Below are 19189 nucleotides of genomic sequence, written 5' to 3'. Positions count from 1 at the left end.
TGTCCGGTTCTGAGTCGAAAAATTATGCGTTGGTCATGTTAAGATAGCTCATAATAGGCGTCCTTTTTCTTGTCATTACATTCAGTCAACTTTTTATCTCTTCCTCTCAACCATTTCATTAACGCACAAATATTAGATGGCACTGCACTAGTCACGTTGTTAATGAAAGAACAGAATTTAGAAATGAAATGATAGAAATGTAATGAAATTTAGGTAGGCCTACACGGGCAGTAGCGGTGATTTTCTTCATTTTGCGCCGATATTTTGGCGGCAGGATACAGCACAACGTTTTGGGCCGGATCTGGCCAGCGGGACGTAGTTTGGCTATCACTGGACAAAAATATTTGGGATTTCCACAATAATATGTAAACAAAGTTTAGTTTATGATTTGTAGGATCCGGGTTTACGCAAACTAAGCGAGACGTGGTGTCACACGCTATAGTTATTTAGGTGTGTGTAGATTAGTATTGGCTTGTATGTGTAGCCACTCCACGTGTGTTGAGTGACTCTTGGTCTGTGATTAAAATATATAACAAGTCCTCCCAAAGCACATTCTACTGTATAACACATCCACTTTTATAAGATTCACAAATGAAAATGAACTCCGCACTTTAAAACACAACAAAATTGTTCACATTGCTGTCGTATAGTAATGTTATTGCCTAAAACTTATATGATACAGACGTTACTTCAAAAAAGAAGATGATTACGTCCTACGCGTCATGCATTTAGTCATGCATGTTAACTAATGACCTAAATTCTGCCAAGTCACTGGTTTTCCTGGCTAGCTCAGGCAACCCATTCCATGCCCTAATAGCACTAGGGAAGAAGGAGTATTTGTACCAATTTGTCCTAGCATATGGAACGAGGAATGTGCCTTAATCTTTGTGTCTTTCTGAGTATTTTATTAAATTTTGTTTTTGTATTTGAAGATTATGGTTCAGTGTTTTATGTATGATTGCTACTTTACTTTTAAGTCTTCTGTCCTGAAGGCTTACTAAATTAAGTGATTTCACTTAAGGTGGTTCTCTAGTCAAATGTGAATATTCGTTTGTTATGAATCCTACTGCTATATTTTTAGTCTTTTCCAGTTTCTTAATGTTTTCTTGAGTTTTCTTTTAATAAACCCTAATGCTTTGTTTGATTTTTTGATAGTTTCATCAATATGGGGATTCCATGACAGTTTTTTTTTTATTTATTATCACACCTAGGTATTTTGCGTTTTTAGTCTGTGTTACTGGTTTACCATGAATAAGATAAGAGGAATTATTTTGTTTTAGTTTTTTTTTTGTTACTCTTAACAACTGACATTTTTCTGGGTGGAAAGACATGCTCCAATTTGATTCCCATTTCTGTAATTCATCTAATTCTATTTGTAAAATTTATGTATCTTGTGTTGTTTTTATTGTTCTATATATTATGCAATCGTCTGCGAACAATCTGACTTTTATTCCTGAACTAATGCAATTTGGTGACTCATTTATGTAAATTAAAAATAGTAGTGGACCTATGACTATTCCTTGAGGTACACCTGAGTTTACTGTTATTTGTGTTGATTTAGAGCCATTTATTATTACAGTTTGTTCTCTCCCTATCAGAAAATCTTTAAATCCACTGATGCAATGGACTATCAATGCCAAAATTTTTTAATTTTTTAAGCAAATGATGGTAATGAACTTTGTCAAAAGCCTTGGAAAAATCTAATAAGATAGCATCTATTTGTTCACTATTATCTAAACCTTTTGAAAAATCATCAATTAGTCCTATTAGTTGTGTTTCACATGATCTATATTTCCTAAAACCATATTGGTATAGAGTAAGGACATTATGTTTGTCTAAGTGGTTTATGATGTTGCTACATATTATGTGTTCTAGGATTTTACATGTGATGCTGGTAAGTGATACTGGTCTGTAGTTTCCTGGGTCAGATTTTTCTCTTTTTTAAAATGGGGGGGGGGGGGGGGTTTGACATTAGCTTCTTTCCAGTCCTTTGGTACTCTGCCCTGGTTAAGAGATGCCTGAAAAAGTATTTTTAACACTGGTGCTAGATCATTGCTTAGTTCTTTGATCTACCTGGAATACCATCAGGTCCAGACGCTTTATTTGGTTTGATGTTGGCTAATAGTTTTTGGATTCCCTTGTTACAGAACAAGTATAAATTCTTCTAAAATTTTGATAAGCATTTTGCAAACAAGGAGATACGAAAAAACAACAACAACAATGATTTCTTTTTGAGGTTAAAGTACCGTTAAAGTCGCAAAACAAATGGGGAATTTCCGTAAAGATTTTACAATTCTAGTGGTAGCCATAAAATTATCTCTTGAGACTTGGCATGACCAACAGAAAGAATTTCGGTACGATATAGATGTTTAAGCTTAATTACATTTTCATAATAAAATACACGTTAGAGCTAGATGTAGGCCTATATGTAGGCCCTTTATATATATGTATGTTGAATACATATTTTAGTTTGAGCTCATTTCTACTTATTTATTATTAAAGTGCTCTAAATATTATGAAAGCTTGCTTATCTATTTACATCGATTACAGTATGATTATGACTAAGAACTATAGTAAATAGTGTTCTACTTAGATTACGTTGTAAATATTGGTCAAATACATTTATTAAATGGGTAACATATAACATTTCTAGAATTATATATATTATGTGTATATATAGCCTATTATATACTTCAAATTAAGGTCATTTTCAGAAAAAAAAAAGGTTTTTAACTTCCCTGACCTTATATGACTTTCATTTTTTGAAAACTCCCTGTTAATCACAATTTTTGTTTCTTTTCAGGGAATGATTGACCTACATAAAAAACTTAAGCGTGTAATGAAATACAAAAATCCTTGGCCCAAATCATGTGCAGGCAGACATAAACACAAGATGTTTATACCTATTAAACAGTTCAGCGTGAAGAATCTACCAAAAAGGAATAGAGATGAAAGACTTGTGGACATAATTAAATTACTATCGGATTGTACTGTTCGAATTACTGTAAAGAAAACAGATTACTTAGGTCTAGAAACTAAACTGACAAACCAAGTACAAACCGGCACAGGCACAGTCATCAATGTCTTAAACAAGCAAAAGGGCATGGCGAGAATACAAATTAAAACCGCTTTCCATGTTGTTTCAAGTGACCTAGAGGCTCGGAATACAACGGTAGATTTTTTCTACGACGAAGAAAAATCAGACAAGATACGGACTTTGCAAGGCGCCTGCTTGGATAATTCTGATTCAAATGAAGATTGGAGTATTTTTGAATGTTATACCGAGGACAAAAATTTGGCTGTTTTTTTAAAATCAAGCCTTGATCATTATTATAAAAAATCATCATTGTACAAGGAAGCAAGTAATCTCGCTATCATCGTGTCCCATCCTCACGGATTCTCAAAACATGTGAGCGTCGGAGAATGGAGACCGTCTGATGAAAAAGTTGTCGGAAGGAAAATAAAACCAATTAAAAGAATAAGACACAACCCAGACTGGAACACGTCCAAGAAAAGAAATGCCATTTACCAGTTTCAATTCCTCTCACATCCCTGCATATCTTTTTTACCTCTACAAATGAGTAGTTCTATGGCAGTAATAGTGTTAGCATCATTTCAACAAGGCTTTGCTTTCTACGACACTTCTTTGTATCTATATGACATGTATCAACGTTCATTCCCAACTATGGTCAACAAAAATGGACGTAAGTATTCTTGTCATAGTCCGGACATGGAGACGTAAAGCACAGATCAGAATGAAGAGGTGCACCTAAAGTAGGCCAGGACCCCCTCCATGGGCTGTAGCGCCACTGGGATGGATGGATGGGTTCTTGTCATAGTCCGGACATGGAGACGTAAAGCACAGATCAGAATGAAGAGGTGCACCTAAAGTAGGCCAGGACCCCCTCCATGGGCTGTAGCGCCACTGGGATGGATGGATGGGTTCTTGTCATAGTCCGGGCATGGAGACTTAAAGCACAGATCAGAACGAAGAGGTGCAGCTAAAGTAGGCCAGGACCCCCTCCATGGGCTGTAGCGCCACTGGGATGGATGGATGGGTTCTTGTCATAGGCTATAATTTAAACAAAACAGACAATAAACTGCATTGCAGTAGCGTACCTTTAGACTTTGCTGCCTAGTGTGGAACTTCATTTGATTATCAGTAATGTTAGGCTGAAAAGATAAATAATACACAATGCATCGCATTATCTATTTTATATTTAGAGCTTTTATATAGCGCTACATTCATGCTTATTGCATGCTCAGAGCGCTTTGGTCCAATCTCATTTGTGGACCAGTGGGGGGGGGGAGAAGGTATCTAGGAGTTGGTTTTTCGTGCTGCCTTTAGGCGTTCAGTAAACACAACTCTGACCGAGTGGGGTGTCGAACTTCGAACCCCCTTCTAGATTGCCAAGCCAAGTTCAAGCGCACTTAGCCTATCGACCACGCTTCCCACTATATAATGTCTAGAGAAGGCGAATAAAATAGTTACAGCTTTTTTTTTTCATTAACGATAACTGTTACAGACCTACATATTGCTCTAAAAAGGATAATATAGTTAAAAAGATTCAATATAAAGGAATATATATATATATATATATATATATATTAAAGATTAAGCCATGATTTAAAAGCTATTAGGTACCATTTTATAAGATTGCAATATTCTTTGTCTTCAACTTTAGTAACCTCTCTAGATATATTCATTACTTTGCACGGTAATTTTACAGTGAAGGAAAGAAATTCACGATCTCTAAAATAATTAAATGTTATTAAATTATCATTTTGTATTGGCTATTTTAAACAGAGTCTGAAGCTGTAGCTATTGAGTGTAATGTTCAGTTTCCAGATGATACTGAGTCCAAGTGCCAGATCTGGAGATTTAATAAACCTGTCAAAGAGGTAAGTATTAAGATATATAGTGACCAAACAAAGCGTGTGTTTTATACGCTTTATCATCATCTTCATCTGTCCTTGCGTGATTCTTCACCTAACCAAATCCCTCCAATTTTCCAGGTCAGCAGCTATTTTTAGCAGAATATTTAGGATGACGCCGCCAATCTTTCATGTTCTTAGCCAGCTTTTCTTTGGACGACCTTTTCTTCGGTGCTTCCTGTTCTATTCCTTGAAAAAATGCCTGTTGAAAGTCAGTCATGTCTTACAATATGATAAACCAGCTCAGTTTTCGTCTCTTCACAGTATTGAGGAGTTCCTTCTGAGGTATATATTTCTGGTTCATATGTGATTTACATTTAGTGACCTTCTGTGGTATATATTTACGGCCCTTCTGTTGCATATGTTCAGGGTCTTCCTGTGGTATATGTCTAGGACCCTTCTGTTGCACATTTTTAGGGCCCTTCTGTGGTATACATTAAGAACCCTTCTGTTCTAAATAGGCATATTTATCCATCTAATTATTCTTACTTATCTCCATCTTTTTTGTTTTGTCTTTACAAAGCAAGCATTTCTGTTTAGCACCTTGTATTTTTACTATCTTAACTTAAGCAAAACTGCTTGTGCGTATCATAGATTCAAACAGATATTCACATCCCGATACATCACATAAAGTTAAAGACTAATATTTAAGAATGTGTTTAATAATTATGGGGGTCGCTTACCACTTGCTGTAATGAGACAGGCTGGGATTTTCAATCTCGGGACTCCACCCAGCTCTAGGGGTGGAAGCGTGGTCGAGAGGCCAAGTGTGCTTGAGCTTGGCTTGTCTTGGCTACCTAGAAGGGGGCTTGAGGTTCGACACCCGACTCGGGCAGAGTTGTGTTTACTGAGCACCTAAAGGCAGCACGGAAAACCAACTCTTAGATACCCCCTCCCCCACTGGTCCACAAATGAGATTGGACCAAAGCGCTCTGAGCATGAAAGTAGCGCTATATAAAAGCTATAATAATAATAATAATAATAGGGGTACATTACTTTACAAAAATTATTATGTCACAATGTCTAGACCTTTTTTTTTGTATACTTTTTACCCTAGACCAAATCGCTTCTTATGACGGAAGGCGGTATCCATGGAACAGCGGACGATATCTATTTGGAGCTTGAATTCCCTGAAGGTTCAAAACAAATCATGAGAGATGATAAAGACATGGATTATTACTGGGATGCATTAACATGTGCTGTGAAAATATGGATGAAGCGAAGATAATGCAGACAGTATTTTTTACAGAATATCTGTGTATAATCATTAGATAAATTTACACTCAGTATTCCACTATACTAATGTTTTACTTCTTTTATCTAGACTAAATTATCTTCTTATATTAACTCCCTTTTATAAATAGATGAATTTTCCAAGAAATAATGTATGATTAACAGGGGTTTTAGCCAGTGGAGTAGCTAGGAAATGGCCATCATTTGATGGTCGGGAGGCTTGACCCTTTTGGGGGCCCTTGCATTTTGCGTAATATTTAATATTTAATGTAAAAACACTCATTTGGGAACCCGGGGGGATTTTGAAATTCTCCCCTTCCCTCCTTCACAGTAGCTACGCCTCTGGTTTGAGCTCGATCAAGACACCGGCCCAAAACCCTTCCTATTGAGCAAATACTATGTAGAGGGCTGTCAGATCTGGAAACTACTGCGCAGTTTATCACAGATATAGGACTACTTATCTGAGCCCTCCACCGTGTAAAAAAGAACAAAGAAGAAGAACCGGGAGCTGTCCCAAGTGTCAATAAACTATTAAAGAATAGAAATAAACTAAACACTACGACAATCTGCAAACACTTCTTCCTGCTAATCTTCCAAGGGAACTCTCATACATACCAAGTGTCCCATAGTGCGAGCACAACAACAATACAAATAACTTAATAGAAAACAAGAAAAACATTAACTCTTTCTCTCCGTAATTATTTACCACATTCTGGGGGAATCAACGCTGGTATCGTCAGTTAGGAGAGAACTAAATACCGTTTTAAAAAGACAATACTTCCTTTTTACAACTTATAAAAATATTCTTTACTTTAAATTCTTACTCCTAAACAATATTTTTGATAAAGTATACCGTGTCTTTCCAAATTATTTTTTAAACTAAAATAACGGAAAAGAAAAAAAACAAAACAAAAAAAAAAAAAAAACAACAACAATAAAACAAAAAAAAAAGCAAAAAAAAAAAAAAAAAACAAAAAACTTGGTGAAAAACAATTAAAAAGGATCATACATTTTTTTATCAAACCATTTAATTTATTTTTTTGGTGGACCTACACAGTTTAAACCTGTCTGTCAGTCAGTGTGACACGCTTAGATCTTAAAAACTAGATGAGCTATTGAAAATCTAATTTCATCAAATTTTATTTCGGCTGGCAAGGTTTAGCTTCATTGGCTATATTTTTCTTCTGAAAGTGGACCGTTTTTTAAATTAATTATGCAAGTCGTTTTTTTTTTTTGTTATGCAAGTCGTTTTTTTTAAAAAATATGTAAGGGATATTTTATTAACGAAAAAAGTTTTTTCTACACATTTATAGATTCAATTTTGTCTAATGCCAAAAATAATGTAATAAAATTTGTTTATACTTATTTGTCTGTCTTATTATTTATGATCTACCGACGATTAACATAAACCGTTACTCTCTATTTTAGAAACTGGGAACACACTTTTGTGGACTAGTTTGGGGGAGGTGTAATTTGAGAGAAGGTTTCCATGCTACCTTTTCAAAAGTAATAAAAATAAAATGCTGGAGCCTCTGTGATGGAACTCTGACGTGTTTGCCACTGAGCTATTCAAGTACTTATAAAAATAGAAGGTTTAATTGCTATTGTTAGTTAAAAATGTTTGTGTAAATGACCTGATTCTCTACATAAGGTTTATCTCCCCTAAGTTTAGTATATTTTCTATATAAAACAATATTAATTAATTACGACCAGTTGTGTTTTTGTTCATGAGTCACGTGCTGGTATTGACATTGAATAATTGTACATAGTTTCAATTTTATCAGAGAATGAAAAGTAGGAAGAATAATGTGTAAAATATTTGACACCGACAGACAGACAGACAGAGTGTTAATATAATCTTTGTAAAAAGAGACGGCTACACGGCATGGGGGAGGTCATGTGTACAATGTGAATAAACCCTAAAATTTGAAATATGTGAAACTATTTTGGTAAAAAACTTAGGCGTATGTTTATGAGCATGAATGTGGAAGAAGACCACATACATATTACAAAATAATAATAATAATAATAGTAATATCCTTAATAAATATACATTAATAAACATATCAATGATTCGAGCACCCTTAGTCCTAAAGTGGCGCCTAGGTGGAAACATCAAGTAATGGAATCAGGCCTCCGTCGGGTTATCATGGGTGAACTTTTTATTTATATATATCTGACTAGAGGAACATGAACCTGGCAACCCTGTCCAACAAGTCCGCCACGCAGCTCAATAAGTTTCCATCATAGTAGAACAATAGAAGTAGCGGGTTCTGCATGGTATTGTGGTGGTTACATAATAGAATTATGAAGAAATCCTCCGTGGGTTAGCAAGCGGACCTAGGACCGGAGTCTGTGATTGTGAAAAGCTTCCGGTCCACAGCAGTCTTTTGGATAAAATCCTTTTCAGCGGTAATCAGGTTGTTGTTTTTTTTCAGCGCACATTCCCTACTGTAATTCATTGACAGTAGGCATATCGCATCAGTGATTAGGCTGTTTTCGGAATGAATTTAAAGTACCGGTAAGCATATTCTAGTCTGGCTCTAAATTAGACGAGCAACAATGTAAAGATATTTGCAAAGCAGACGTCAATAAATATTTATTTATATATATATATTTTTTTATGCTCGACAAAGTAAAAGCTATCTACAAATTAATTTCTGGACCACATTGCTCTTAAGTATTTATCAGTGTATATATAACAATGAGATGCCCTTGTACCTTAGCGAACTGATTACTCCATATGTCCCCCAGAGAGCCCTGCGCTCAATGGACGCAACGCTTTTAGTGGTGTCACGTTTCTCCCACAAAAGCTACGGTCTGCGGGCTTTTTCAGTGCACGGACCAAAGGTTTGGAACTCACTCCTCATTGATCTCAGACAGACAACATGCTACAGCACTTTTAAGAAGAACATTAAGACCTACTTGTTTAAAACTTTTTTAGATTAGTTTTTTATTTCTACTGTCGTGTTTGTGTTTGTAATGTTATTACAGCGCCTTGAGCCTACATTTTGTTTGTTAACAGCGCTTTATAAATAAAATTATTATTATTTTCTTTTTTAACATTATATTTCTTTGTAATATATATTGATATAGCAACTTATAATATTGCTAATTTTAAAACCAAAAAAAAAAAGTAACAGAAAATAAAAAACAAACAAACAATATCTCCGTTGTGAAAGCTATGGGTTGTCTTTAATTTCTTTTTCTATTAATTTTGTAATTCTTCCTTATTTCAAGCACTTCCAAGGAGTGTTGTAAGCTATACAGAATCAAACTCTTCCATTAACAATCCAGCTAGCACTCATTTCAAGTATACTGCAGAAACGATGCTTCATCTGTTATTCAAAGGATACCAGCACATAGAGAACTAGAAGGAAATGAGAAGGCCGACACACTCGCCAAGAGTGGGAGAACTAACTTACAAATAAACTCTGCACTCTATCCAGAAGAAATTAAGAAACTAATAGTAAATAAAATAAATGAGAAATGGACAAGCTCTCATCCTAATCACAAGAAAGATGATGACTATTATAAGCTTTCCCGACAAGATCAGGGTCTAATCTTTCGACTCAGGACCGGACACAACAACATATGTACCGGAAGCTCAAAATTGGAACCAGTGAAATATGCCCATTTGGAGTGTCACCTGAGAATGCTGACCATATCCTACAAAACTGCTCTCTTTAGCAAGAGGCCCGTATTAGCCACTGGCCCCAAAATACACAAATAGAAAGAAAACTATATGGAGAGTTCACTGATTTGGAAACCACTGCGCAGTTCATCTCATGTATTGGTCTAGTCATTTGAACGCTCCAACATAACAATGAGAAGGAAGAAGAAAGAAGAAGATTCCTAATCCTTAAATAATTCTGTGTACCATGTCACTAAATTATCGTGTCAAACTAAAGTGCGCAACACTACATTTAAATTATTCTATTCTCTAATCCTAAACATCGTATTTGTTTATCGGATGATTTCATTTTACTTCAGATTTATAAATTGCCCATTCCTCTTTTAAAAGATCTGGATCTACTCATAGCATTGATAAATAAAAAAAAAAAAACACACGCACGCTCGCATGCAGTAACAAACATATGGACACATTTATTATGAAATAGTTTCATGACAGCCTGCTCGTTAACCGTTGGCCATATAAACAGATTCCTCTTCTTCTACTTCTTAAACTGTCAGGTAGAGTTGAGCCTTCGGCTCCTGGAACTCTAGGCCAGCAAAAGTGAACAAGAGCTCCCTCTCACCGGCCTGTATGAAAACAGTGTACACTGTTTTGTCTGGCGGGTGGGTCAGACCGGCAAGAGGCTGCGTATAGATCTACTAAGACCCCGCCATTTCTCTTTTCTACACCAGGCTAACCTTGCAGGACACGCCATTTATTATGTAACGGCCCCTTGAGGAACAGCGCCGGATTGTGACAAGGTTGTGGGAGCTTTTTTACAACTCCGCGCAGTGCAATGAGGATGCTCTCGCACCATTTAGGCACCCCCGCGGGAGATAACCTTAACACCATCAGTCACAAAAGACCGCAATGTCTGAAAGGGGACATTACTCTTTTACTAGTTTCTTTAAAGCTTTTAATATGCAAACTGGAATTTCCCATAGGCCCAGTTCAACTATTGTATGACCTATAGCTATTCTATTTTAATATTTTTCAGGTTTTTCCCATTATTTGTTGGCAAAATAAATTGGTTTCTTGTTAAATTAACCATACATACGAAATAACGTTTATTCCTATACTGTATTAATGTTGCTATTTTTACAATATAATTGTAATATATTAAATTATTATTGTTTTTTCCAATTATAATAGAGAATGTCGCTGGGCAAAGGAAAATCGGGTAAGGGCTTTTTTTACACCTATGTCTAATGATAAGTTATTATAATTTATGCTAAATAAAATTAATGAAAATTAATAATATACTTGATTTCACATAGGAAAGACAAATATTCGAGCCAAATTTTCCAATGAAATTTTTGGTAAATTAAATTTCAAATGTGAGTTAATCAAACAGCGAGAGTATTAGGCCCAATGAGATTATGACTATAGAGAAAGATTTCAGTTCATAATCCCTAAGATAAAAAAATGTAACAAATATATTACGTAATATATTATGATTATTGTTTTTCAACCCAATGTTCAAAGCATAGACTTGTTAGCCAAATCATATCAACAACCCTTTACATTCAAAACAAGAAACAATCAAATGGAAATTAATTACTAGAGATAGTGGGTTGATGTTTTTGCTTGTTTTTTTATTTACAAAGCAAAATCTAATCTTAAAGCGAGACAATGTTTAGATCACAGACCTATATATCTATCTATATCTATATCTATATCTATATCTATATCTATATCTATATCTATATCTATATCTATCTATCTATCTATCTATCTATCTATCTATCTATCTATCTATCAATATAAATATATAAATAAATAAATAAATATATATATATATATATATATATATATATATATATATATAGGTCTGTGGTTTAGATATATTCTATAATACAAACATAGTTTATTTTTCGCTGATTGTTTCGAGTTTTAAATAAACGTATCTCAGTTTAGAGTCTAGAGTGATGCGTGTCAACAGAACTAAGGTAAATGGATGTTTATTTTTGAAACCTCTTTTAAATGAAGTTCATGCAGTGTGTATCGCTTTATTGAAGAAGTCTGTTATGAATAGCATTCCCTATGTTTCCTCAGAGGCGTGTCCAATGAATTTCGACTCTATTCCAGTAGTGCTCTGTAATGGCAATCCATTTAAAGTGAACATAGAACTTCAAAACATTCACGGAACAGACTACACAGTTCAATATGTAAGCCAGTGTTTTTCAATTATTATTATCATTATTTTCGTTATTATCTTAATTATAACACTAAAAGTATATATTAAATACTGTAAATAGTTTAAATGGTAGCTCGCTGTTTGGGTGGTTAAGAGCCTGGCTTCCGAACCTGGGGTCATGGGTTCGAATCTCGGTATTTCTGATGGGTACCTGACCTTAGTTGGGAACGTAAAGGCGGTTGGTCGTTGTGTTGGGGAAATTACTTAACTTTAAATAGTAAAAGGAATATAAATATAAAGAAAATCAGACAAGTTTCGTGAAATATCACAAATATGTATTATTGAGATATTAAACTATTATATGATAGCCCTGGATGTGAGTAGCCACGGGAAATACTGCATTATTCACTAATTTCGGAATCGAAATCAAGCCTTATTATTATTATTATTATTACATAATAGTCCGATTAAAGTCCCAATTTACTAAATACGCATGAGATTCTTCTCAAAGTGATTAAATAATATACATTCTATTTATAAAACGAAAAAGTTTCATTTCTCAAGGAGAAATCATGGAAAGATTAAATGCACTTTATAAACACACAATTTTTCTTAATTTTAATAATAGATTTACAAAAGTAGACCAATTAGGACGCTTGAAACCTGTTGACCGATAAATACTCTTTATACTAACTTTATAGGATATCAGGCTCTTGCTAGAAATAAAGCTCTGGGAAGCCCATTATCTCCTCTCAAATGCTTAATTTTATTTTTACTTCGAAATATTCTAAGCTCTTTACACTTCTGATGAGACCCTAGACGCGTACTTCTTCTTCTTCTTCTTCTTCTAGCCAGCTTTATTGCAGCTGAGCTGTGAGCTCTTTTGCAGACTGTGCCAAGGAAAAAAAGTGTGCTGTTTTCTTTAGTTGTTCAGCACTGCCGTACAGGGTGTTGGTTATGTTGGGCTGTAGTGGAAGTAGGGTCTGCCTAAGGTGGATTAGGGAGGGGCATTCAAAGAGGATAAGGTTTACGGTTTTAAAGGGGTGGGCGCAGTGTCTGCAAAGGGGGAGTTGTGTGGAGTTTATTTTGTTCAGGTGGTAATTTAATAATGGTGTGTGTCCTGTTCTTAGTTGGAAGATTGTAGATTGTTCTTTGCGGGGGAGAAAGTTAATACTGTCCAGTTTGTTAGGCGTAGTCATTTCTTTGTACATGGCTCGTACAAAACCTGACAGTATCCTACACCCAATAATATTGTCAGCTCTGCAAGCGCCTCGAAGGCCACTCCTGCGGTAACCCTCGTGATCTTTTCGAGGCTGATGAGCCTTTTCGTGGGTTACAGCTAAGGCTGCATTTAGATGCTTATATTTTCTTTCCTTTAGTCGCGATTCTTCCACTAGAGAATAGACCCTACATGCGATATACAAATATTACTCCAAACTTTTCTTTAGTAATTTATATATTCTATTAAAATTCTATTCCATTTATATTATCTTGTAAATTGCAGACGCCCCTTTTGAAAAGAAGATAGTTAAGACGTATCCAAGACTTAAACTCTGCTCAGTCCTTGGTTTTCCTGTCTAATTCAGGCAACCCATTCCATGCTCTAATGGCACTAGGAAAAAAGGAGCACTTGTATGAATTAGTCCTAGAGTATGGAATAAGAAATATGCGTTTACCTTAGTGTCGATCTCAGAAATTTATAAGTTTGTTTTTATATTTTTAATTTATGATTCAGTGTTTTTATGTTTTATTGCTGCTATACATTACAGGCTGCGCATATTTAATAACTTCTAGTTTATGTTCTTAATCATACTTATAATAAATTCAAATAAAAGACATATTGTATTTATAGATCGATATTAAGTAAGCTTATGGATCCATTGGCGCTATGAGGACATAGACTAAAGATAGAAAAATACGATTACATGGATATCTATAGTACATATATAGTACATATACTCTAACAAGATCCTCGAAATAAAGAATCACCCTTTGTGTCAGGATTTTGTGATTTTACCATCACAAGAGAGTTACAAGACACCGATAACAAAGACAAACAGACACAAACACTCTTTTGTTCCCCTGGCAATCAAATCATTAAATAGAAACTATCTGATATAAACTTTATCACATGTAAATTATGAGTGAGTCTGGTGTGAATGTACATTTTGGTTTCTTATAGTTATAGTTTTTTGTTTGGTGTAATGCACAAATTGTAAGACAAATTTCCTTATGGACAATAAAGATTGTTATTTTATTATTCATAATTTCACCCTCAAAAATATGAAGTTAAAAAAAATTAACTTATTTCTTTTTTTTTAAGATCAAACAAGAGATTCTTGCTGAAAAGAATATAACAAATGATGAGGCTTACGCCATGTTTATAGTAAAACAATCCTGCAAAACTGAACTTCCAGATCAAGAGAAAATGATTGACTATCGTAAAGATGTCGTTGGTTGTGACTACATAGAACTAGTCTTAAAGTAGGTGCACTCACTAATTAATGAACAATGCAATTATTAAATAAAAAATGAAAATATTTTATGCTCGACTGCAACACTAAGGTGGGGCGGGGTGGCCGAGCGTTATATCGCTAGGCTTACGAACTGAGGGCTCTCGAGTTTAAATCTCTGAAAAAGTTTGGGAGTTTTGAGTCCACTGATTTGGTCGTTGTGCTGGTCACACAAGAAACTCGTTAACCATGAGCTATAGAGAAAATAAGTGACTTTTACATCGTCTTCCCCTATATAACGCATTGGGTACCTTTGTTTTTAACAGGGCATAGTACTAGTTAGAAGGTCAGGAAAGCAAAACAAAAAATAGGTGTTTTGTTCAGGCAGATAGTGGCTGAATAGTTGTGAGGTGGTAAATGTTTATAAATAGTTATGTAACAATAAATATGAAAACCCTAGCTAGTAGATTAAGAGACTGTGGGGAAAAAAACAAATAACATTAAAATATTTTCAATTATGATATCAGCCAAATGTGTAGTGACAATGGATCTAGCAGACATTTAGGTGACCATGAACATTCATTGGAAGATTCTCTCGTTATCTGTCAGAGGGAGATGTCTTTGTGATAGTAAAAATCCTAACCCTGAGAGTTTTTTTTTTTTTTTGTTTTTACAAATCTTATATCAACTCACTATGTCCGTCTGTATGTATGGTAAAACAATGTATACGTTATTTCTCCCACACCCAATCTCGGATTAAGCTGAAATTTTCACAATAATTTCTTTTATTTGACAACACAAGAAACAATAAAAAGTTAAACAATTAGCTAATTATTGGTGATTATTTTGTCTTCGGTAAATTGAACAAGGGAAAGAAATCATACTTTACAGATGTGATAATATAAGTTGAATTAGTCCCCTTGAGAACGCTTGAGCCCTAAGTAAACATTTTCGTATGCATTTAAAGAACGATCATGTAAACATTCACCAAGATACCCGCTTCTTCCCTCACCTTTCACAACTGGACCAGACATTTGATACTGTCATAGCGCATTGAGAAAGTAAAACGCTTAAATAATTGGTAAAATATTGATATAGCACAGATTAATACGTCTAGGTCAATGTATCATATGCATCTTCCTTAACGGAACACTTCGTACATTGTGAATATTTGGCAGAACACTTTGCTTATTTTTTTTAGAGAGGTTAATTCACGTGGCGTTCTGCTAGTTAATTATTTCTGTGTTTCGTGCAACACCTATTCAGGTCACGCGGAACCCTAGGGATCAGGAAACCCTGGTCTAGGTCAGTCAAACAAATAATTACACGACTGAACCTAACAAATGGATACAATTACACAAGCTGTGTTTTTTAACGAAGTATTTTCTATACTCGTGATGTGTTTGGTTTCAAAAGACAATACGCATTTTTTTTTCTTGATAATGATCTTACCACCAGCATGTAGGATAAAAGTTACAAGTAAAACTGTAGATTATCACCAAACGAGGAGATACTATTCGACTCCTTGATACAAATGCATGTTTAAATCTTTTCTTTGTATTTACAGAAATGACAACGGAAATAACGAGAAGAAAACAACAGATCAAAGATGAGATTACTGTTATAGGTTTTGACATTCCCTAGAAAACTTACTATACCTCAAATTAAGAAAATAATTCATGAATCTAAGTTTTACATGTACTACTTTTACTGTTATATTCACAGAGTGTTTTTTTTGAAGAGTGTTTACATATTTTACAAAATATTTCTAAATCATGTGCCTTGAGATATGTATTGTTGAGTATAATCTTATTTTGTTGATCAGGTTAGACCTAGCTGTCTACAACTATGGGAGCCTTAAACCACAGAAACATTATTAAATGCTGTTTTAATATTACATTCTTATCTCCACATTTTAATGCTGTCATGGTATATATTAACTTTTTTTTTTTACTGTTCGATATTAGTTTATTTTTAATGGTCATTAGACTGTAGTTGGTGGCATCTTTGTTGACTCTTTTGCAACTTCAAGTCATGTCTCTATTATGCTGCTTATTAGGAGCCCGGCTAGTCTTTTTTTTTTTCTTGACGCCGTTTATCTAATTCAGTGTTTCTCAAACTTTATCCTGAACGAAACACTTTGCACATTCTGAATATTTAGTGGAACACTGCTTATTTTTTTTAGAGCGATTAGTTCACTGCTGGCCCCATCATCATCATCATCACTCCTTTGAGTTCCTCAAGGAACATTGGGCATCGACAAAAACACGCCACTCTCCACGGTCTCTTGCTAGTTTTTTTTTTATGGTTTCCCAGCTCTTCCCGGTCCTCTCGGCTTCTTTAAGTACACTGCGTCGCCATGTTCTTTTTGGTCTTCCTCTGCGTCTTGTTCCCTGGGGGTTCCACTCTAAGGCCTGCCTAGCTCTGTTGCTGGTATTTTTTCTAAGGGTGTGACCAATCCATTTCCACTTCTACTACTACTAGTTAATTATTCAAGTAGTTTGTGAAACACCTATTCAGGCCTGGCGGAACAATAGTTTTCCGTGGAACACAGTTTGGGAAACACTGATCTATCTTATCATTTTCGCCTCGCTTTCATAGAAATGTTTCTTCTTGGATGCACTTAATATCATTTGACCTTCTTTGATTTGACAGTCTGGGCAAATTATGAAATATTCTATACACATTTTTGAGTCTCAATACCATTGGAGCTTCTTTGATTTGACAAGCTGGGCTAATTATTAAATATTCTATACACATTCTTGAGTCTCAATACCATTGGGGCTTCTTTGCTGGGAAAATGATTAAATATTCTATACACATGCTTGAGTCTCAATACCATTGGGGCTTCTTTGCTGGGAAAATGATTAAATATTCTATACACATGCTTGAGTCTCAATACCATTGGGGCTTCTTTGCTGGGAAAATGATTAAATATTCTATACACATGCTTGAGTCTCAATACCATTGGAGCTTTTTTTATTTAACAAGCTGGGCAAATTATTAAATATAGTATACAAAAGCTTGAGTCATTAATTTTAAGGATCAAAACAAGAATTGACTTATTAGACGAAATGGAATACTTAGCTGAAGCATCGTTTTTCAATCATGTAGGATTTACTCTTCATATTCATTCTGGTAGCTTAATGTGAATCATTCACTCAATCATTCATTCATTCATTCATTCATTCATTACTAGTGGAACACAGAATTTAGAGTTTGTTTCCTAAATTTGGTTATCTTCTATAGATCCTGTTTACTAAATAATATTTAGTTTCTTTAAAAAAAAAATTGTTTAAAATGGTTTGAAATCCTCATTTGGTGAAAATCTCTGTCCCTCGAGCCCAGCTCTAATGGACTAATTAATTCAACCAGCTGGGGGTGATTAGAGAGGTGGAGGTATTGCTGGGAAAAGTGGATAGATCTAAAAGGTTATTACGTAGAGGAATTAGTCTTAATGCTTTATTATTAGGCCAGAATTATTGCAGACCCTAGATGTATTTCTAGATAATATCTACACAGATATTTGAACTTAAAGAAGACTGGGAAAAGATAGTGTGAGGATTGAGCTTACAGAAAGTGCAATAATTTACAGATACATTGACTTCTAGCCTAGACAAAAAAAAAGTTTTAGTGTGCTAGATAATGTATCATATTAGTGAAGTTTGTAAATATTTTCATTTGTTATCTTTTACTGACAATTCATTTTTGTTCTACTGTGCAATTAAACGTTTGATAATTGATTAAAGAAAATAGCCTATATGCTTATGCCGTTTTCATTTTTGTTTTGTAATTTATTATTTAAATACATTATTTTCACTGATTTACTGTTAATATATGAATAGTATTATAATTATTGTTTTTTTTTATATAGCTCCAAGGGCAGGCACTCGTCCTATTTCTTTTATAGACATGTAGGGGAGAGGGGGAATGTGGGAGATAGTTTTTCATATTGCCTTCTTTGTTTCGTGATCAACAAACACAACTCACCTCAGTAGCATAGCTAGGGGGAGGAGTAGGGGAGGGGGGGGGGCAAATTTCGAAGTCCCCCCGGGCTCCTACTTGAGGGGGGGACCCTTTAAATGGGTGTTCCACATTTTTATTTTCAAAGAAATATTAAAATGACGCCACTGTCATAAAATCTTGCAATTCACGTTGTTATATAAGCTAGTAAACCTATCCATGGGCGCCCGCAGGATTTTTAGCTGGGGGGGGAGGTGTGCAGGCTACAACCTATGTCTGAAAGTCGTAGCTTTAACTTTTTTTATCTTTAGAAAGAATATCAGAATGAAATAAGATAAGAATAAAGATAAGAATGGAGAAAGAAGGTTGACAGATCTTGTGTGGTGCCCCAACGGTCCAGCAGACCAAGGGATAGATGAAAGTGAAGGTGAAGCTAGACGTGAACCTGACTTATTTGATTTCATATAATGATTATTTTATTGATCTAATTGTTTTTTTTTTAATGGGGTCATTCTCTTATTCAAAGCCTCATTAAAAACAAAAAATTTAAAAAAAATCCTTAAGCTAGGTGTCTTGCTTATAGTGGTATTAATACTTTGCAGTTCACGCGATAATATGAAAAACTACTTATTAATTGTTGTTTTAAATTTAGTTCCACTTATATGAATATTAAATTAATTTTTCCTCTTTGAAAAAAATAGTTTTTTTTTTTAAATTAATAGTTTGTATGACAGAACTTACATAACTTAGCTATACATTTGTAAAAAAAAAAACAGTTTGCATAAATGTGTT

At 34.6% G+C, this 19189-nt stretch overlaps 2 protein-coding genes across 4 annotated transcripts; both read left to right on the top strand.

Annotated features, from left to right (window-relative positions):
- Positions 1-1873: 1873 nt before the first annotated feature.
- LOC129922765 (uncharacterized) lies at positions 1874-7533 on the top strand. Of its 3 annotated transcripts, XR_008774621.1 has the most exons (5): positions 1874-1894; positions 2804-3704; positions 4808-4902; positions 5017-5220; positions 5993-7533. XR_008774621.1 is itself a non-coding variant. In XM_056009767.1 (4 exons), exons 1-4 carry the CDS (start codon positions 1889-1891, stop codon positions 6161-6163), a joined length of 1173 nt encoding a protein of 390 aa, XP_055865742.1. In that variant the 5' UTR covers positions 1874-1888; the 3' UTR covers positions 6164-7533. The 3 variants fall into 3 exon arrangements, 2 of the variants coding, with proteins under 2 accessions (XP_055865742.1, XP_055865743.1); XM_056009767.1 differs by lacking the exon at positions 5017-5220; XM_056009768.1 differs by lacking the exons at positions 1874-1894; positions 5017-5220 and adding an exon at positions 2249-2354.
- A 3305-nt stretch (positions 7534-10838) lies between these two features.
- LOC106076422 (uncharacterized) lies at positions 10839-18196 on the top strand. Its single transcript, XM_056009903.1, has 4 exons — positions 10839-11024; positions 11900-12012; positions 14305-14465; positions 16002-18196. Exons 1-4 carry the CDS (start codon positions 11000-11002, stop codon positions 16045-16047), a joined length of 345 nt encoding a protein of 114 aa, XP_055865878.1. The 5' UTR covers positions 10839-10999; the 3' UTR covers positions 16048-18196.
- The last annotated feature ends 993 nt before the right edge of the window (positions 18197-19189 follow it).

This window comes from Biomphalaria glabrata, chromosome 14 (assembly GCF_947242115.1).
Source record: "Biomphalaria glabrata chromosome 14, xgBioGlab47.1, whole genome shotgun sequence".
Classification (NCBI taxonomy): domain Eukaryota; kingdom Metazoa; phylum Mollusca; class Gastropoda; family Planorbidae; genus Biomphalaria; species Biomphalaria glabrata.
Note: the sequence above shows the minus strand (reverse complement) of the source record. Positions and strands in the feature narration are given on the sequence as shown.

What these genes read in the sequence shown, in the direction of transcription:
- LOC129922765 (XM_056009767.1), top strand. An exon ending in TATGGTCAACAAAAATGGAC is followed by an intron (nt 3,705 to 4,807) that starts GTAAGTATTCTT and finishes TATTTTAAACAG; the next exon opens with AGTCTGAAGCTGTAGCTATT. An exon ending in TTAATAAACCTGTCAAAGAG is followed by an intron (nt 4,903 to 5,992) that starts GTAAGTATTAAG and finishes TTTTTACCCTAG; the next exon opens with ACCAAATCGCTTCTTATGAC.
- LOC106076422 (XM_056009903.1), top strand. Translation starts at nt 11,000, where the DNA reads ATGTCGCTGGGCAAAGGAAAATCGG. An exon ending in GCTGGGCAAAGGAAAATCGG is followed by an intron (nt 11,025 to 11,899) that starts GTAAGGGCTTTT and finishes ATGTTTCCTCAG; the next exon opens with AGGCGTGTCCAATGAATTTC. An exon ending in CAGACTACACAGTTCAATAT is followed by an intron (nt 12,013 to 14,304) that starts GTAAGCCAGTGT and finishes TTTTTTTTTAAG; the next exon opens with ATCAAACAAGAGATTCTTGC.